Source organism: Gorilla gorilla, chromosome 13 (genome assembly GCF_029281585.2).
Source record: "Gorilla gorilla gorilla isolate KB3781 chromosome 13, NHGRI_mGorGor1-v2.1_pri, whole genome shotgun sequence".
Taxonomy (NCBI): domain Eukaryota; kingdom Metazoa; phylum Chordata; class Mammalia; order Primates; family Hominidae; genus Gorilla; species Gorilla gorilla.
Genome location: NC_073237.2, coordinates 131,068,213 through 131,089,934, shown reverse-complemented (window position 1 = coordinate 131,089,934; position 21,722 = coordinate 131,068,213). Strand labels below are relative to the sequence as shown.

The following is a 21,722-nucleotide window of genomic DNA, read 5'->3' as shown; positions in this document are numbered from 1 at the left end:
GAAGGGCTTCACTGGGACAGAGTAGGCCTCGTCCTGAGCCCATTCCCACACCAGGAGCTGGGAGGAGCCTGGCAGGAGGCCGGGGAAGCAGGGACTCGGCTGGGAGCTCTGTCCTGCCCCTCCTGGGGTTTGTAAGATGTGGCCTGGGCCACGGGGTCCCACAGCTTCCTGAAAGCTACCCTTCCTTCTTTCCTGACTGGTGGTGAAAGAAGGAAGACCCAAGGAGAAATACACAGGATTTAATATTACAGATGAGAAATGAGAGGCAGTGGGCCCAGGGCGTGGGAGAGCATTTTCATGCAGAGGTGATAGGAAGAACTGCAAATAAGAAAAACTGCAGCGCCGCGAGGGTGTGGGGCAGGAGGGGGAGGACAGCTGGCCCATGGACATGGCGGGTCCCAGGAAGAGGGACAAAGGTGTCAGGCACGTGGCTGCCACTCTACAGTACACTTTACACTCAAGGGATCCGAGGGCTGGCCATTCTACAGTAGACAAGCCCAGGCTCCATCCTCTTTGGCAAGCTGCACATGGCCCCTCCAGTGGATCGAGTCCATGGGGGACACCTGTGGCATCTGTGCTCACAAACACCCCATCAAGGTCAAGCCCAAGGGTGAAAGAGCACTGGGCATTCACCATCAAGGAGCTTGTTCAAAAGGTTAAAGGAGAGGGTTATTGATGACAAACTCTGTGACCCTATCATTCTGGGCAGTGCTATTTAGTAAAGTGAGTCAGATATCCCAATGTTTACCTCCTAGGTCCCTCCAAATTCTCACCCAGTGGATTTATTTAAAATAAGGGTCCCATGGCTTATGTGTCCCTTCACCAACCATCCCAAGTAGTCTGCTCATACCCCACAAGATCCCAGCCAGAGTTAACTCACATATTCATCTGGATTGGGGTCCTGCGACTGTGGGGTGTCCGGTACTGCGGTGTCACAGTCAGGGCTGTAGTGCTCACAGTAATCATAAGCTGCCCGGTGGTCCGAGACAAAGAGCAGCTGCTGGATGTCACCCTGGAAAAGAACAGACGCTCATGAAAAAGCAGCTCACAGAGCACTCGCATGGGGACCTGGGAGACACAGCCCCATGCCTTGAAGCAGGGCAAAGTCCAGACCAAGCCACAAGACGAGCTTGTCCTCAGAGTCAAACATTCTCCCTAGAAGCTGCCACTCACAAAAGACACTCAAGCTAGGCTGGCCCATCCATCCATCCATCCATCCATCCATCCATCCATCCATCCATCCGTTCACTCATCCATCTACCCATCCATCCATCCATCCATCCACTCATTCGTTCATCCATTCACCCATCTATCCACCTATCCTTCTACATCTACCAGTCCTTCCATCCATTCACCCACCCATACATTCACCCATCCACCCATCCATCCATCTATCCATCCATTCACCCATTCACCTATCCATCCATCCATAAACCATCTATCCATCCTCCCATCTGTCCACTCATTCACTCATCCATCCATCCATGCATCCATCCATCTGCATATATACATGCTTCCATCCATCTACCCATCCATCCATCCATCCACTCTTTCATTCATCCATTCACCCATCTATCCACCTATCCATCTACATCTACCAGTCCTTCCATCCATTCACCCATCCATCCATTCTCCCATCCACCCATCCATCCATCTATCCATCCATTCACCCATTCATCTATCCATCCATCCATCCATTAAACCCTCTATCCATCCACTCCTCCATCCGTCTGTCCACTCATTCACTTATCCATCCATGCATCCATCCGTCTGCACATACACATCCTTCTATCCATCTATCCATCTATCCACTCATCCTTCAACCCATTCATCCATCTACCTATCCACCTTGTCCATCCATCCACCCAGCCATCTATCCACTCATTAATTCATCCATCTATCTATCCATCTAGATACATACATCCTTCCATCCATCTGTCCATCCCTCTACTCATCCTTCCACCCATCCACCCATCCATTCACCTGTCTATCCACCCATCTACCCACCCACCCATCAATCCACCACCCATTCACTCATCCATTTATCAGACACCTGTTGAGCACCTGCCAGATGCCAGTGCAGTGCTGGCAGCTTTTGCCTGTTGTGAGAAACAGCCTGCACTCTCACCCACCCTAGACCCCGAGGGCTTGGAGGTACCCTGCCTCCTTTGCCGTTACCCCTCAACCACTGGGGAAGAGAGTATTTTTAAAGAGGTGATGTCTGGTTTCTCAAAAAGTTAAAACTAGAATTACCATATGACCAGTAATTCCAATCTCAGGAACTGAAACAGATGCATAAACAATTCACCCAAATCAGTTCACCCTCCAAACAAAACAGGGACTCAAACAAATAAATGTATACAAGTGTTCATAGTAGCATTAGTCACAATGGCCAAAAGACAAATGCAACCCACATGTCTACCAACAGCTAAATGGATAGAGTGTGGTATATGCATAGAATGGAATATCATTCAACCATAAAAGGGAAGGAAGTACTGCCCCACACTACAAGGCGGATGAACCCACACTGCTAACAACTGAACTTTCGGATTCATTGTGAGCAGCCTACAGTCTAACTGTGTCAGCCAGGAAAAGCATGCAAGCACTTATTCCTTCTTCCTCTAACCATGATGTGTAAACAATTTATTCCATTATTCTCTCACCACAATGTGTACACAGGAGAAATAAAAGGGCTGCTACTAGGAATAAGAAATGCAGGTCTCATAAATGCTATCTGCAGAGATGAAGATGACAGGCTTGCTAGGAGTCACCCTGGCAGCACCCTGGGTGTTCCAAAGCAGAGGATCTTTTGACCATAATCAGAGGCATAGAAGCCGACCAATATAGTAATGATTATAGTAATGACAGTGATGATGAATTAGATCATGTTTACCACAGATCAAGTACGAGGTAAAGAGCCTGCACGTGGTCTCTCTGTGCCCGCAAGAACCCTATGAATTGTGTCCGACTAATCCCCACTCTACAACAGAGGAAACCGAGGACCTGTGAGGTCACCTGTCCAGGGTCCCCCAGCAGCTGGGGCAGGATCAGCCCAAGGCAGCCTGCAAGATGCCAACCACTACACGCCCCACCACACTCAAGGGAAGGAAAAGAACTTGGAGGACCATGTCCAGGTGCTCCGGTCCTGGAGACGGTGGCGTCTCCGGTCCTGCCACCAGAGACGGTGCCGCAGGCAAGGGGACTTGGGGCAGGGCCAGGTGCTGAGTGCTCTGGGTCTGGAGCTCATCTTGCCACCCTGCATCACATCTGCACACTTTTCCAGAGCCACAGTAGCCAGCGGGCTGCAGGGTCAGGGTGCCCAACCCCATTTGGAAGATGGCAAGTTCTCCACGGTTCATCCGAGCCTGGTTCACCCGACCCTGGTTCACCTGAGCCTGGTTCATCGGAACCTTCACTCCATCCAAGCAGAGGCACCACCTCCCCCGCCGAGGCCCCTCTCTGGGCCAGGAGGAGTCTAGTGACAGCTTTGTCTCTGCCTTGAAGACTCCGGCCTGCAGCTGCGGTGGCTGTGACGTGGCTTTGCGCTGTGTACTTCTGACCCTGGCGAGTCACCCTCAGTCCCAGGGTGCCAGTGTTCTGGGAAGGGCTGGGAGACATTCACAGCTGTGAGCTCTGTGCGCACACCCATCATTGTTCCGAGGGCTGCTCTCTTCCACGAAGACTTTTGGTGTGAGGGTCTGGCCACAGCAAGACAGGCACTGAGACTTGGATGGAGCGGGTGGGAGGACCACAACCACTGCACACACGGGCGGGGCAGAGGGAATCCCAGCCAGCAGGCACACTTGGAAAAGCAGTAAGCTCTGTGCTGCCGGACAGGCCCGGCCCACATGCCAGCTCCAGCCGTTGCCTGGCTGTGTGGCCTGGGATGAGCCTGTTCACACACACCTCTCTACTCCCTGCTTTCTCTCTGAAAAAATTAGCATAAGACGGCAGCATTGACCTCACAGAGCTGTGGAGTCCTCCAGGCAAAACTCCTTGTATACAGAAGGCACTCAATAAGTAATGCAAAAGACTTTGAGGTCAATGGGGGAAGGCATGTGCTCAGGAAAAGCCCACAGCAGGCAGCAGGTTTGGAGGAACCGGGGGTCAGCAGGGGGCTGATGCAGGACACAGGGTGGGGGCCCAACAGCAGGTGTGAGAGGGTGGCAGGGAAGAGGCCACAGCAGCCAGGACAGTGCTCCTGAGAGGGGAGGGAGTGGTGCAAGGCAGGGGCCGAGGGGAGGACCTCGGGGCTCAACAGGAAACAGCTCTCAGCACCAAAAAGGGGAAGAGAGTGGGGTATGTGTCTGTGGTTATCGTGGGTGACCCCAACTTGTGTTTAAAAACCTCAAATGATGAGCGAGGAGCTCAGAACCCTCCCCAAGCCCACCCAACTCTCCAGGCAGCAGCTCTGCCAGGTGGTAAGTTCCTGCTCCTGACTTCAGCCACACATCCACATCCATACCTGCCTCTGGGTCAGAGGCAGACGGACCCACCTTTCTCGGCACCACTGTGCCATAGCCTGGCCACAGCCCTTCTGCCCACCTGCCCCTGCCTCGCCCCATCCAGAAGGGTGCAGCCAGGGTTCTGAGGTCCGTCCGGTGCCTGGGTGCACACCAGCACCCGTTCCCTTGCAGGACTCAGGACTCACAAGGGAAATTTCTGTCACCTCCATTTAACAGATAGAAGAGGCTGGGACAGGAGACATCACTGGCCCCAACTGCAGAGCCACAGAAGCAGTGGCCAGGACCTGGAGCCTATGCGTGCAGCAGGGCCCCTGACACCAGCTGACCCAGCCCTGCCTCCCCTGTCTCCACATCTCAGAACAGATGGAGCAGCACAGAGACGGGTGCTCTCCCTGCAGGCATCAGGCCCAGAGCACGGGGCGTCCCTGGCCACCACGTACCTACTGCCTCATCTGAAGTTTCAGGGACTGTAACCCCCCGCATCACCCCACATCATGGACAGCACCGCCGAGCCCCCTCCAACCCGGGTCCTTCCTCTCCGCAGGGTGCCTCAGGACAGCGGTGCAGGAAGCAGCTGAGGGTTGGCGGTCGTTGGGAGCTGAGCTTGCACCTGTTCCCTGGGCTGGGGCATCTGCTGGGCTGAGGAGGGCGCTGGGTGACAGGTTCCTCTCCTTCCAGACTTCACCTCGGGGGCTGTGGCCCACAAAGGGACAGAGCACGGGGACGGGGAGTGACCGAGGACAGCTACCTGCTGCTGCCCCCTGCCCCTGAGACCCCATCACAGTAAACTGGGGGCATTCTGAGGAGGAAGCAAGAGTGGGGCCCTGATGAGCACAGCCCTCAGCATTTCACACCTTCCCTCCCCGACACCAACCCTCAAACGGGATGCCCCACTCTCCACCTGATGAGACCAGCAGAGCTGCCCACCTGCCTCACCTCCCTCTCCCTCTTTCTCCTTCTCTCTCACCCCCATCTTTGGATGTCAGAGGCTCCTGGCCCATGTTTCAAATTCTCCAGCAGACAAGGAGGAACAGTGAATCAAAACCACACACTTTTATTAAGCAACATGACTTCTGGATCACATTTCATCCAATTCAAATAAAATATGTACTCCTTTCAACTGGCAATTTGATATCTGAATATATGTTCTCCAAAGGCACTTCAAAGAAGGAAGAGAAGCCTCAGGGGCCTTCAGGGGCAGCTGTGGTCCTGGGCCCTGGTACACCCCTGGATCCAGCTCTGCTTCCCCGGAAGCCCCAAGCTCCTCGGATCAAGGGTGTGTCCGGCACAACCCCGTACCCCAGGGTGTCCAGCACAGCGGCCATACCTTGCAGGCCCTGCATAAGGTGCTGGCACTGGTCTCAGTGCATGTGGGCACACAGCACCCAGGCACACCTGCACGACCATCAGGGCCCAAGGCTAGGTAACGAACACCCACGAAGCGGGACAAAGCCTGAGGTGTCCCCAGGTGCCCGGCGCTCTGATCCCAGGCTGACCTGGCCCTCAGCCAGCCCTGCTTTGTGGCCTGCCCACCACACCCCCAGACTGCAGCAGTGAACAGACAATAGTAGGACTGGGCATGAGGTCCCTTCACTTCGAGAACCCCCTCCTCTGCAAATGCACATGCTTCGTTCGAATCATTTCCCCACCAAATCCTCAGGTGGATTTTCACACTAGAAAGAGCCGGTGTGTTCTGCGGGCACCACTGCCAAAGGGCAAGGGTCTGCCAGGCCCTACACCACTCCCGTGGAGAAGGAGAAACCGAGGCGCAGGTGCTAAGGCTCAGGCTCAGAGTGCTGCAGAAGCAGGGTCACTGTAGACCTGGATCCTGGCCCAGGGCTCTTTCCAGCCCACCCACTGCTTCTTCCCTACACATGCAGGTGAGGGAGGGGACCCTGAACACCTGGGTGCCCAGCAAGGCTGTTGAGGAGGAGCTTCTCTGCAGGACCCCAGGCAGATGGGGCCGTAGTGAGGGATCTGCTCCAGGCTCCAAGACAGAGCGGATGCCTCCCCTGAAGCCCAGCAACCTCCCACGGGCCAGCCCCATGGCTGCACGAGCTAGCACTCCTTCTGTGCCACCTTCCAGGCAGGGCTGAGAAGAGGGCTCTGTGATGTCTGCACCCCCACAAGGACTGGGAGGAGGAGGAGCTGAAGCAGAGGGAAAGGCTGTAACCCACCCCGCAGGACTCCAGTGAGACACCTGCCTCTGCCCTGGGCCACCTGATTACTGCGAGTCCAGAGGCCCAGGTGCATGGGACTTCCAGCTCTGCCCTCGGGGCTGTGGGTTGGTGGCTAGTCCACTGTTCAGAGCAGAGACGAGATAGTGATGGGATCCAAACACAGTCATGGGGTGCCATGGGGTGACGAGAGGCACAGAACAGCCCTAACGGGGTCATGGGGGGTCCTGGGCAGCCCTGTATGGGTACTATGGGGAGGTTACAGGGTTGTCCTAGGTGGGGTACTATGGGGGAGCCTGGGCAGCCCTGTATGGGGGTCCCATGGGGGGGACATCTGACAGCCCTGGACGGGGACAGTTGAGGGGGCTCTAGAGGGTTATCATGGGGGGTCCTGGATGGAGACAGTGAGGGCCACACTGAAGTCCTCCTGCATCCCTGAGACCCGTGTCCATCACTAGACTGATGAAAGATGTGATGGGTCCAGGGTGAGAGAGGCATCTTCCCTGACTCACGCGCAGCCACACACTGTGTCCTACCCAGCAGGTGACACCTGCGGAACCCTGGGAGCCCCCAGAGACTCCACGTGGTGGGTCTTGGGGGGCCTGGGATTCAGGAGCCATAACTGCTCATGAGATTCTAAGACGCGGCCAGGCCTGGAGCCGCCCCTCACAGACCTTGAAGGCAGCTGTGGATGTGGGGACGCCCCTCCTTCTGTCAGTGGTACCCTGGCAGTTCCTGAGCCTGCACTCCTCCTTCTGGAACATTCACTCAGAGTCGGCTCCTCTCTGGAAGCCAGGTCAGCATGTGGAGACGTCCAGCCCAGCCACCTACCAGCCAGGCAACCAGCCCCTGGGAGCCACAGTCTCCCCATTTCATCACAGGAAATCTCAGCCTCCCCTGACCCCCTCCAGGCTGTGTGGACCAAACACACAGCTCTGCCCGAAGCTCACGAAAGCCCTAGGCAGAGCTCTGCCCTGGTGCCCTCAGAATCCTTCTCAACCCAGGGCTTCCGGCAGCCACTCCCCAGTGTGCTGGAGAGGAGGTGCCCAGCCCGGCTGCCATAATCTGGCACACACTGTCTTTCAAATACAAAGCTAGGATCACAACTTCATGTTGTATGCTGACAGCATTTTCACAATGCATCCTGTGATATGAAACCAAGCTCCAAACTACAGACCAGGAAAATTGGTCGATGAAGCCTCCTCTCCTGGGGGAGCCTTGCCCGGCACTGGCCGGCGGGAGGTGCTGGCTGCCTGGAAACAAAGGGCCAGGGGCTGGTGGGCAGCCCCTGCTTGGGCTTGGGTGAGCTCGTGGTTTTTCAGGGGATGGGGACAGGAAGCTGGAGCTGGGGGCTGGGTCACAATGCGCATGCACAGCCAAAGAAACCCCAGAGAGACTTCAGCCTGCAGCCTTCCAGGACCCAACCCTGGGCCTCTAAGAGGCTGGCTGTAGGTCAGAATTGCCCAGTGGGCCGTGCCCTGACCCTTCCTGAGGCACTGAGGCACCCCAGGAATTTCTTAGCTGCAGCTGCCCTCTCAGACGGGTGGACTCTGACCCCAAGAACCTCCAAGCAGCCTGACCACGACCTCAGAAAGGCCCATGGTCCCCACAGTCCCCCTCCCAGGTGCCATCAGAGCCCCTGGCACACAAGCACAAGGAACCAACCTGATGCCCTGCCCAGCAGTGGCCCGTGGCTCTCCTCTGATGTCACATCTAACTGCCAGGTTTCACGGCACACATCCAATCCCTGAGCAGGGCAACAGGTGTCACCTCCGACCTTCTTCAGACACGCCCCTTCTCCACCCTTCATTGCTTTCTCCCCATCCTCCGTCCTCTTACCAACGATGGCAGCCACCTCCTTCCTGAGCCGCCCCCTTGCCCTGGAAAGGCAGAGGCCGATCGCCACCCAGGATATGGAGTATGATGTGCCGCCTTGCCCCTGTCCTGCCCTGGCCATGAGTATGTGAAGTGCTGCGTCTCACTTGCTGCTGTCCTCTTCCTGCTGTTTCCCAGCCCTCCTGCAGGGCCAAACACCCACTGGACGCAGGGAAGCCCAGCCAGCAACCCCACACTTGTAGGCCCATGGCCCGCTTGCAGGCCAAGCGCCAGGATCTGGGGTTGGCTGGTGTGTTGTGTGACTGTGTGTGTGCATACATATGTGTGTGTGCATGTGTCTGGTACCGTGTTGATGCAGGTATGTTCACATGGGTGCAGGAGGCCATATGTGTACTGTGCACATATGTTTTGCATTCACGTGTGCGGTGTGTGTGCGTGACATACATGCCTACGTCGTGTGCACAGTATACATGCATGTGTGTGTGTGACATGGGTGCATGCACGCACTTTTATGCATATGTATATGGTATGGCATGCCTTGTGTGCATATGTGAACAGGTATGCATGTGTGTGGCACACATGGGTCCTGGCACAGCACTGGAGATGGCCCCGAGGTGCCTGGGACTCAGTCCCCTCCCTCAACAACAGCTCACAGTTCTTTGAGGCTGCTTGTCCTAAGCCCACCCCACTTCCCCGCTCCAACGTGACGGGTTGTGTTGACATGTCAGATATGCTCAGCGTGCACCGCCTGTGCCCGGCATGCTTCGGGAAAGACCCTGGTGTTTCACACTGACCCAATTCCCAGCCCTACCTTACGCCTCGGCAAAAGGGACTTTCCTTACAGGTCTGGCCCTACTCCCATTCTTGCAGCCCCCACCAGGAGGAAGGCAAGGTCTCCTTTCCACTCTCCCATCCCCATTTCACAGATGCAGCAATGGAGGGTCTGAGAGGCAGCGCCACTCTCGCAGGGCATATGGGAGGAGGGCTGACTGGGGCTCCTGAGTCTCTGCCTGCGGCCCCCACAGTCCCCACCCCAGAGCTGCCCACCTTGGAGTCAAGGACATCGTGCCAAGTCACACATCCTGCACACAGAACAGCCGTGGGCTCCCAGTTCCCAAAACTTTGTCCCATCACCCACACAGCCCTAGGAGCAGGGGCAGGCACCTGCCCAATTCGCCTGGCAGATTCAGGCTTCTCCTGTTCCACGTCTTGGCTTCCCGGGCTGAGCCCCTGAACCACTCTGCTCAACTTTAAAAGCCAAGACCCAGCACCAGCGGCTCCAGACAGCTGGTCCTGTGGCTGCCCAAAGAAGCAGGTGGCAGCCGTTTTCAGGCCATTCCTTGCTCTGATAACTGACCATTTTCCCCCTTTACATTCCTGGATTCTGCCCCCTGCCAGGTCATTAAAGTGCCCTGGAAGTTTCCACCACCAGGCCAGGGTCATTACGGCCATTCCGGTCTGCTGCAGAGCCTCTGCCCACGGCGCAATTGGCGGCCACGTTCGACGGAAGATGGGTCGGCGGCCACGGCGGGAGCATGTTGTCCTTGGCTCTGGCAGAGACGGGAGCACTTTGCTGAGAGAATCAGTTCTGCCTTTCCTGCTAATGAGACTGTATCCAGGCTGCGTCTCTGTTGTGAGCTGAGGAAATTGCAAAGTTTTCATTGGAGAGCCCCATAAGCCTGGGGCCATGGAGACGGGAAACACGGACCTCACCAAATTAGAGGCTCCCGTGGCCGCGGCCCCCAGCCCAGGCTGCTTCTCATGATGCTGCTCCCTCTAATCGCATGCTCAGTGCCTCCTCTGCCATTTAATCATGCACTCCTCCTTTCAACCCAATCCCCCCATCCCTGGCTTGAGTCAGCCCCCCACGACTGCCTGGCACCCAGGCCCCCTCCTCGTCCAACCGAAACAGGGTCCACAGGAATCCCAGCTGAGCACTTTGCTTGTCCCGCAGACTTTATCATCTAATTTTAGCCAGAGCGCTTTGTGCTGGTGAACAGAGAGACACAAATAATTATTTAAGACAAACCCTTCTTGTTCGAGGCTGTGGGAGAAGCGGTCGGCAAGCATGTTGTCCATGAGAGATTGTTCTGCCACTGCCAGGCCCTGCCACAAACCTCCCCTGTCCTGGCAGGCGGGCACGTTGTCCAACCTCCCATACAAAACGCAGCCCAGCTGAGTTAACACGCTGACTGGGAGGGACGGAGGCCGGGAGAGCCACGGGCAGCGCTAGGGCCTGGAGCTGGGTTCACCTGGGCCCACATCCGAATCCTGCCCCTTGCTGGCTGAGTGATCTCAGGTGTGTTCGCAAACCACGTTAAACCATGCTTTCCCCTTCTGAAGCTGGGGATGGAACAACACTGGCCCCAGAGGCTGCTGGGAGGGTGGAGTCTGGCCCTGGGCTCTGCAAACAGGAGCTAAGAACACGACTGCGTTCCCCGCAAGTACAGCGCCGTCATCAGCAGTCTCTTGCACGGGGCTTCCCTCCCGCTGGGCCCGGCGGATTCTGACAGACACTGCCAGAGCAGCCTGGCCGGACGCCACCGGTGCCCCTTCTCCACGAGCCACTTCCTTGAAGTCCTTAGCGCTGCGCACGTAGGAGACCATCAGATCCCCCCATTCCAGCTGCCATGGGCCCAAACCAGTCACATTTACAATCTCGCTTTGATGTTCTTCATCCGTGAGTCATACAAAATGGAAAAACAAAATGCCCCTAAGCCAGTGAGGTCTAAATAATTTTTTCCATGGTTTTCACAGCACCTGTGAGAACGAGTTTCACACTATTAACGAGAGTGTCAGAGAAATATTTTCATGTTGTCGGAAATTGCTTTCTGCTGTCCCCACCATGTCCTCGCTCGCTGCCTCCAGTCCCAGTCCAATTCTCACCTGCAGCCACCAGCCCAAGACGTGTAGGGTCAAGTCTACTCACAACAGCTCTGGGTGCGAGGCTGCAAAATGACACATCTGTGTCTCCATCATGGGGGCGGGCTGCATGGGTACAGAGAAGGGGCATGATCAGGTCACAGCCTCATGCACACCCTGAAGCTGGCCACAGGGACTGAAGGGTCAGCTCAGCAAACTCGGAGACGGGGCCTCATCTCTAGACCCAGGGATGAAATGGCAGCACCAATGGCAGGGGCTGGAGGGCAGGTCCACCTCCTCAAAGACTTGCTCTCTCCAAAGGGTGTGGGTTCACCTCCTCAAAGACTCGCCATCCAAAGGGTGGCGACCTCACAAAGGCCTGCACTTGTGGCTTGGGCAGTGCACGCTTGAGCTGCTCCTTCCTTCTCCACATCTTGACTTTCGGAGCAGCGGGCCTGCAGACACTGTTTTATGGCACACGGGGCATCGCTGAGCACAGGGTACGTTCACTCGGTCCAGGCTCCCCAGAAGGAAGCCACCTGACCCTTGGCAGCACTGCCCAAGAAGAATGGCACAGGGAAGGCACTGATCACAGGAGGCCTGGGCACTGGGTCCCTCCCTTGTCATCTGTGAGGATGTCAGCATATGACTAATTACTCCAGGCCTCCATTTGTTGATAAAAGAGGATAATAAGATCTACCTCATAGAGCAGAGGACTAAACGGGATTGCACCAGAACACTCCCCAGAGCAATCAGCATCCACTAGCACAGCCTCCACGGCCACCACCAGCACCAAAACCACAGAACCACCACACTGCTAGCATCACAACCACCACCAGCAGCGCTACCAGCACCAAAACCATAGAACCAACACACTACTAACATCATTACCACCACCATCACCACCACCAGCATCACCAGCATCACCATCATCTTCATCACTACCATCACCAGCATCATCACCACCACTATCATCACCTCCATCACCACCTTCACCAGAATTGTGGGGAAAAGAAAGAGAGATCAGACTGCTACTGTGTCTATGTAGAAAGAAGTAGACATAAGAGACTCCACTTTGTTCTGTACTAAGAAAAATTCTTCTGACTTGAGATGCTGTTAATCTGTAACCCTAGCCCCAACCCTGTGCTCGCAGAGACATGTGCTGTGTTGACTCAAGGTTTAATGGATTTAGGGCTATGCAGGATGTGCTTTGTTAAACAAATGCTTGAAGGCAGCATGCTTGTTAAAAGTCATCACCACTCCTTAATCTCAAGTACCTAGGGACACAAAACACTGCGGAAGGCCGCGGGGACCTCTGCCTAGGAAGGCCAGGTATTGTCCAAAGTTTCTCCCCATGTGATAGTCTGAAATATGGCCTCATAGGAAGGGAAAGACTTGACCATCCCCCAGACTGACACCCATAAAGGGTCTGTGCTGACGAGGATTAGTAAAAGAGGAAGGCCTCTTTGCAGTTGAGATAAGAGGAAGGCATCTGTCTCCTGCTCGTCCCTGGGCAATAGAATGTCTTGGTGTAAAACCGGATTGTATATCCCACCTACTGAGATAGAGGAAAACCGCCTTAGGGCTGGAGGTGAGACATGCTGGCGGCATACTGCTCTTTAATGCACCAGATACGTTTATGCATGTGCACATCAAAGCACAGCACCTTTTCTAAACTTATGATACAGAGACATTTGTTCACATGTTTTCCTGCTGACCCTCTCCCCACTATTACCCTATTGTCCTGCCACATCCCCCTCTCTGAGATGGTAGAGATAATGATCAATAAATACTGAGGGATCTCAGAGACTGGTGCTGGCAGGGGTCCTCCATATGCTAAGCGCCGGTCCCCTGGGCCCATTTTTCTTTCTCTATACTTTGTCTCTGTGTCTCTTTCTTTTCTCAGTCTCTCGTCCCACCCAACGAGAAACACCCACAGGTGTGGTGGGGCAGGCCACCCTTCAAGAATCACCATCATCACCACAATCACCTCCATCACCACCTCCACCAGCATCACCACCACTACCATCACCTCCACTACCACCTTCACCAGCATCACCACCACCACCATCATCGCCTCCACCACCACCACCACAATCACCTCCACCACCACCTTCACCAGCATCACACCATCACAATCACCTCCACCACCACCTTCACCAGCATCACACCATCACAATCACCTCCATCACCACCTCCACCAGCATCACCACCACTACCATCACCTCCACTACCACCTTCACCAGCATCACCACCACCACCATCATCATCGCCTCCACCACCACCACCACAATCACCTCCACCACCACCTTCACCAGCATCACACCATCACAATCACCTCCATCACCACCTCCACCAGCATCACCACCACTACCATCACCTCCACTACCACCTTCACCAGCATCACCACCACCACCACTATCATCGCCTCCACCACCACCACCACCACCATCACCTCCACCACCACCTTCATCAGCATCACACCATCACAATCACCTCCACCACCACCTTCACCAGAATCACTATCACCACCACATCACCTCCATCACCACCTTCATCAGCATCACCACCTTCACCACCTTAACCTCCACCACCACTTTCACCAGCATCACACCATCACAATCACCTCCATCACCACCTCCACCAACATCACCACCACCATCATCACCACCATCACCTTCACCACCACCTCCACAAGCATCACCATCACCACCATCACCTCCACCACCACCATCACCTCTACGACTACCATCACCAGCATCACCACCACCACCGCCACCACCACCATCACCACCTTCACCAGCATCACCACCACCACCGCCACCACCATCATCACCACCATCACCTTCACCACCACCTCCACAAGTATCACCACCACCATCATCACCTCCACCACCACCATCACCACCACCACCATCACCTCTACGACTACCATCACCAGCATCACCACCACCACCGCCACCACCACCATCACCACCTTCACCAGCATCACCATCACCATCACCTCCATCACCACTTCCATCAGGATCACCATAACCACCATCACCTCTACCACCATCACCATCATCACTACAACCATCCCCTTCACTATCACCACCACCAGCATCACCTCCACCACGACCACGACCACCAAAACCATAGAATCACCACACTACCAGATTGTCACAACCACCACTACCTCTGTCACCACCACCACCATCATCACCTCCACCACCACCATCACCACCACTACCATCACCTCTACGACTACCATCACCAGCATCACCACCACCACCAAACCATAGAACCACCACACTACCAGCATCACCACTACCACCATGACCATCACCTCCATCACCAGCATCATCATCACCAGCATCACCATCACCATCACCTCCATCACCACTTCCATCAGGATCACCATAACCACCATCACCTCTACCACCATCACCATCATCACTACAACCATCCCCTTCACTATCACCACCACCAGCATCACCTCCACCACCACCACGACCACCAAAACCATAGAATCACCACACTACCAGATCGTCACAACCACCACTACCTCCGTCACCACCATCACCAGCATCACCACCATCACCAGCATCACCATCAGCAGTATACCCATCACCACTACCATTATCATCACCACCAACACCATCATCATCACCATCATAACATTCACCATGACCATCACCACATCTCCACAACCACCATCACCATCATCAGCATATCCACCACCATAAACATCATCATCACCTTCACCACCACCATTACCACCATCACTACCATCATGACCATTACCACCACACCACTGTTATCATCATCATACTCACCATTAATATCACCACCATCAGCATCATTATTACCATCATCACTACCACCACCTCCTCCGCCACCACCACCACCACCATCAACAGTCCTGGATCCCTGAGAAAGGCTCACCAGCCTTTCCTGAACATGCCTCTGTAGCATGAAGGCCTGCAGGAAGGCAACCAGCTCTGATTGTTCATTCTTTTGTTCATTCAACCAGTATTTTTTGCATCTCTCTGATAAGTCTTAGGGACATAAAGATGAAAAAAATCTGGGTCTCTGACTCTAAGTCTCAAGGGAGAAGCCTTGGGAGGCAGCACAGAAGCAACAGACTTCGCCTGGGAGGTCAAGGAGAGTGTCACGGAGAAGGTTGCTCAGAGCTGGGCCTGGAGGAGGAGAAGGTGGCTGCTACAAGGTTCACATCCCATCACTGGTCTCAGTCTGCCATGGTCTCATCCCCTCTCCTCTGGACTAGACCCCACACTGGGCCACCCACTCTCCACTCTACCCACCTTCTCTGTCCCAGGTTCAGACCCCAGTTTTTTCTATTCAGCTTCTGTTCAGCACAGTTTCCAGACCTGAGATCACCCTGCCCTCTGTCCCTAACGCCACCTGTGACAGCATGCATTCCTGTGGCCGCCACACCACACTGATGATCGTTAATGGGTTTGACACCCACAAATCCCTAAGTTTTTTTCATATAAAACACTTCACTGCCGCTTCTCCTGGCCCTGCGCTTGTACAATTGATTGTTTTGAACCCAAGTGCAGAAGCTCACGTTTATCCTGATTGAATTTCATTTTCTCAGTTCGAGAACATAGTCCCAGCTTGAAAGATCTTCTGAGTCTTCATTCTGTCAACCAATAGAGTAAGGTGGCTTTACCTGTGATGGGACAGTGACAGATGCAACTCCCGGGTGTCTCTGCAAATCAACCATCGTCAGGAAGACCCTCACTTCTCTGTGGAGCGCACACAGCCCTGCTGTGGCTGCAGGCTGGGAGGGAGGAGCGCTCTTGGGTTATGTTAGGAGCCAGGCTGCTCCACATGCTCCCCACCATCACACCCTGCAGTGAGTAAATGGGCCTGTGACCCAGCCTCCCTGACAGCATGAAGCCAATGGGGTGGGGCTCAGGCATCCTGCTAAGAAGACCACGTGGCATGGCTCAAACTGCCTCTAGGGTAAAACTCACTATCGGACATGAGAAGGGCAGGGTGAGGCCACGTGGCTAGCTCGCAGGAAAACCTGCACTTCTCAGCTCCAAAAAGTATTTCCAAACACACAGCCTCCCAGAGGCATGGACGGCAGGCAGCCAGGGCTCTGGAGAGAGGCCGTGGAGCACAGCGGGAATCACGCCTGGTTTGGAGAGTCCAGGGCTCCAGGAGTGCTGGGAGTCCCCGGCTGCAGCCTGGTCACCCACAGGCCCTTCTGGAGGACAGGTTTGCGGACAGAGCCAGGATGGGTATGGGCTGGGGGCACCTGGAAAAAGGCGTCCAGGGGAGACCTGGTCCCCGCCGTCAAGGAAACCCCAGCAGAGAACAGGGTGGGGCCATTTGAACAAAAAGCAGCAACTCAGGGTTGAACATGAGAAGCACCAGGGTCTAGGGCCAGAAAGGGGCAGGAAAGATGGGGGCAAGAAGAAAGGGAAGCAGAAAAGCCAGGGGCAGGATGAAGGAGGGCAGAAGGAAGGGGTAAGGAAGGAGGGGGAACAGGAAGGAAGGGAGAGGGGAGGAGGGGCAACAGGAAGAAGTGAGGCAGAAAGGAGGGGGGACAGAAAGGGGGGTCAGGAAGGACGGGGGACAAGAAGGAGAGGAGCAGGAAGAAAGGGGGACAGGAAGGAGGAGGGAAGGCAGGAGGGGAAATAGGAAGGAGGTGGACAAGAAGGAGGGAGAATAAGAAGGAGAGGGAACAGGAAGGAGTAGGGAAGGAAGGAACAGGGACAGGGATAACGAGAGACAGGAAGGAGGGAAGAAGGAAGGAGGGGACAGGAAGAAGAGGGGAAGGAGGGACGGGGACAGGAAGGAGGGGGGACAGGAAGAAGAGAGTCAGGAAGGGGGGAGGAAGGAAGAAGGGGGACAAGAAGAAGGGGGCAGGAAGGAGGGGGAAAGGAAGAAGGGGGCAGGAAGGAGGGGGAAAGGAAGAAGGGGGCAGGAAGGAGGGGGGAAAGGAAGAAGAGGGGCAGGAAGGAGGAGGACAGGAAAGAGGGGGAACAGGAAGGAGGGGGAAGGAAGGAAGGGGGATAGGAAGAAGGGAGGCAGGAAGGAGGGGTACAGGAAGGAGGGAGGAAGGAAGAAGGGGACCAGGAAGAAGGGGGCAGGAAGAAGGGGGGAAGGAAGGAGGGGGACAGGAAGGAGGGAGAAGGAGCGGGGACAGGAAGGGGGCCAGGGTAAAGGGGGTTCACTTCCTGTCAGGCACTCACAGACAGGCCCAGGAGTCCAGGGTGTAAGACTCAGGCCCAGCGCCATCCACTTGCGGGGAGGGCCAGGCAGTGGCTCTATGGGGCTGGAGAACGAGACGCTGAAAGGGGACATAGGAGATGTGACTGAAGAGCGGGGATGTGGATCAGGAGATGCAAGAAGGGGTCATGAGAATAAGGAGACAGGACCCAGGCAGAAGCCTCCTATCCGGGACCCCAAGCCCTGCCCCTCTTCACCTAAGTATGGGAACTCTTAACCCAGAAAGATCCAGGCCTGGGCTGAAGTCCTGCCCTGCCTGTTCCCAGCTGTGTGACTGTGGGCAGGTGGCTTTACCTCTCTGGCCCCTCCATCTCGGAGCCTTGGGTTTTCTGAACAAGCGGTGGCCACTGCACCAGCCCCCAGTGCCCCATCCAGCCTAGTGCTTGGGCACCGTGGGGTGCAGTGGTAGAACAGAGCAGCCCTTCCCAACTGCTGGATCTTCAAACAGACTGGAGGGTGCTGGCAGAAAAGTGATTCCGAGACGGATTTTCCATGTGCTCTGGGATCAAGACTCACTCGTTAGCACACCTGGCTGGCAAGACACAGCCCCACACCCCAGGTGCACGGTCTATACGACAGCACCCAGGCCCTGCAACTGGGGTGTCACCAGCCTGACCACCTGGACCGTCTGCTTGGGTCTGGGGAAGAGCCAGGCAGCCTCCCTTAGATGGGGGAGAAACAGAGCCAACCTGGCCTCTGAGCTGACTCTACAGGCCCACAGGGGCTTCTTCCAGGCACCAAACGGCCGACCGAACAATTCATGCCCAGAGGCGGAGGCCAGCTGTGGAAGACAGAGACCAGCTGTGGGAGCTCCCTTCCCGGCTTCCCATGTGGCTGCCCCCCCAAGTGGTCCCCTCCCCCACCACTGCACCCAACAGACGGGGCCCCTCCCCCACCACTGCACCCAACAAATAGGGCTCCTCCCCCACCACTGCACCCAACAAATAGGACTCCTCCCCCACCACTGCACCCAACAGATGGGGCCCCTCCCCCACCACTGCACCCAACAAATGGGGCCTCTCCCCCACCACTGCACTAAACGGGGCCCCTCCCCCACCACTGCACTAAACGGGGCTCCTCCCCCACCACTGCACCCAACAGACGGGGCGTCTCGATGGGGAGCAGGCTTGGGTCCTGGCTCCCCTACCTGCCCACTGAGCTTGTAGACCCTTCACACCCGTTTCAATGAGATAGGGTTGACGGCACTGACGGCGATGCTATGAGAATGCTGCACAATCACTACGACTACCATCATCATCATCACAACAGCCACCGTCTCGCGCGGGCAGGAGAGCCTGCCAGCACCCAGCGGCGCACCTGCCACCAGGCTGAGTGAGCACGGGGCTGGCCGCACCGGCTTTGCCTCCTTTCATCCGCACCACAAGCCTAACATCCCCACTTTCCGGCTGAGGAAACTGAGGTTCAGGCTGGCTCAAAGACGTGGGAAGGATGGGCGGAGGGCTGGGGCTTGATTACGGCTCCCTCAGACGCCCCCTTGGCCACGGTGCTGAAGAAGGACATCACATTCGTCGGCCCCCTCGCCCATCAGCCGCTTGATGGCAGCTCCTCCACTCAGGTGGGTGGCTCCCCCAGCCACTGGGCCCTCCCACAGGGGACGCCCTGCCCCTTTGCTCCCCCTCCACCGCAGCCCTGCCTGCCCTGGGCACTCCCCTCCAGAGACCCTCCAGCATCATGCGTCCCTTCCCAGAGACCCTCGGTGCCATCTTCTGGGAACTGTGGATCAGAACATCCACCGTCAGCCCAGCAAGATATCTTTGGATAAGGCCGGCTCCCAAGATGACATCATTCCTGTCTGGGCTGGGAGATGGGTCTGTGGCTCACATTTTCCATGGAACAAATCTGAAGCCCAAACCTCGGGCCAGGCAGCAGGAGGGGCCAGGCCCCACACCACATGGGAAGAGGCAGGCCCTGCCCAACTCTGTGGGGTCTCTGGACCCCTCCTTGCTGGGTGCCACACAGATCACCAGCAGGGTCACTGACACCTGCCAGGCGGGTCACCAGCCACCTGCAGCAGGAAGGAGTCCAGGCCTCACTCACTCACCACTCAGGCCTCCCTAGACCAGAACTGCAAATGAGAATGCACCCCAATACCAAACTGTACCCCAATACCACACTGCACACTGGCTCCAGCCAGCCAGGCAGCTGCCTACTGCACCAGGGAGATGCCCACGGGGCTTGGCCAACCACCTGCTAGCCAGGAGTAGCCCCCCCATCCCTCCTCAGCCAGGCACAGCTCAGCAGCCCACCCCGAAGCCTCAGCTAGAGGCCCCAAATATGCATGCCCAGAGGCTCACTTTTAAGCACACGTGCTCTGTGGCAATTTAAGAGACGAAAAACCCCTTTTCCACGCTGGTGTAGGGAAGTGGCTGAATCATGGCCCCGAGGGATGGGTCCAGGTCGGAACTCCCAGAATCTAGATCCACAGGTGACCTTGTCCAGAAATAAGATCACTGCAGATGGAATGAAGGATCTGGAAATCGGAACATCCTAGATTAGGATGGGCCCTAAATCCAATGACAAATGTCCTTGTGGGTCACACAGAGGAGAGACACAGGGGGAAGAGAGAGGCTGTGTAAAGACGGAGGCAGAAGCTGGGGCGATGTGGCCACAAGCCAAGGAGTGTCTGGGGCCACCCGGGGCTGGAAGCGGCAGGCAGAGTCCCCCGCTAGAACCTTCAGAGGGAGCACGGCCCCGCCCACACCTCGATCTTGGAATTCTGGCCCAGAGCTGGGAGAGGATAAATCTCTGCTGTTTGCCACCGGGCTGTGACAGTTGGTTGCAGCAGTCCCAGGAGATCATGCAGAGTGCAATGTCCTTGTCCCTTCCAGGGGCAAGAGGAGGTCTCAGCAAAGCGGGCAGAGCTGAAGACACGACAAGGGGCCTCTGCCCTTCACCCGCTGGTGTTCCACTGCCAGGCGCTGCCTCAGCACTGCCAGGGTGGGGTCTGGGCTGCCACACAGGTGGCCTGAGACAGCGGAGGTGGATCCTACAGAAAGCACCAGTGGATGCTAAGGAGACAGCAGGGCTGGGTAGATGCGGGTCTTGGACCAAGGACCTAGAAGGGTGACAGTGTCCTGTGTCAGTGCAGGTGCACCAGAGCCCCCCAAGGGAGTTGCTCTGAGCTGCAATGGCAGGCGCACTGGCCAGGCAGCAGCAGGGACTTGGGCCAGGACTCGGGAGGGGCAGGCACACACTGCCTCTGAGAAGCCCTGGCAGAGGGACACCTGGCCTATCCATGCTGCCTGGCCAGTGATGGAGGCACAGAGATGACACAGCAGGGTGCCTGGGGCTGCCCGAGGCGGTGGAGTGCCCTGCCCTGCCCAGGTGCACACATCACATCCATCTCGTGTCCGAAGTCAGAGTTGGCCCAGCCAGCCCCCAAAATGTGCCCCTCTGGGCAGCTTCCAAGGCGGGGAAAGCCCTCCCTCCCTGGACACCTCCCCAGTCCTCTCACAGGGGAACGCGGCTCATCAAGCGGAGGCTGAGCAGCAGGGCCCGGGGAAGGTCCGGCGAGGTGGGCTTTCCCAGCCCCGCAGCCCTCCCCCCACCAGGAGGAAAGATCCTCAGCAGAGTCCCCTCATGTCCCGGAGCCACCAGCTGCACACAGCTCACCACCCAGTCTCGCCCGCCTGCGTGCCGGGAAGTCTGCTCATCTTCACGGTTGCGCTTCCCTCCCCTGGGGCTTCCCCGGCTGCCCAGTGATGGGCTGTGGGCTCCAGAGCCTCCCTAGACCCAAGCCTGAGTCCTACCTGCTGTGTCCCACAGGCAGCCCAGGCAGCCGTCAGCAAGCCAGTGAGCAACAAGGTAGTTCTGGAAGGATCCAGAGGCTCCAAAGGCCCCAGCCTGGGAAGTTACAGCAAACGTGGACCTGGACCCCTAACAAAGCCCTTGCTCTCCCATTCAAGGCCCTAACGCTGAAGGGCCTGACGCCGTGGGGGACGTTCCCACTCACAGGAATCCCAGGGCGCCTCTGTTCCCACACACAGGAATCCCAGGGTGCCTCCGTGGATGGCTGAGAAAGGCCCACTCAGCACAGGCCCCACTCCTGCCCCGGGGAGAGCGAAATTCCAGAAAGAACATGTCAGTGGAAAAGCCAGGCCCCTGGAAAAAG

At 56.5% G+C, this 21,722-nt stretch overlaps 1 protein-coding gene across 2 annotated transcripts in view; it reads right to left on the bottom strand.

Moving 5' to 3' along the window:
- Positions 1-21,722, bottom strand: part of COL5A1 (collagen type V alpha 1 chain) — a 207,906-nt gene that overhangs the window by 118,091 nt on the left and 68,093 nt on the right. For both annotated transcript variants that reach the window (XM_055350981.2, XM_055350982.2), the window contains exon 5: positions 881-1,012. In XM_055350981.2, coding sequence (XP_055206956.2) covers positions 881-1,012 — 132 coding nt within the window. The remainder of the gene's footprint in view (positions 1-880; positions 1,013-21,722) is intronic.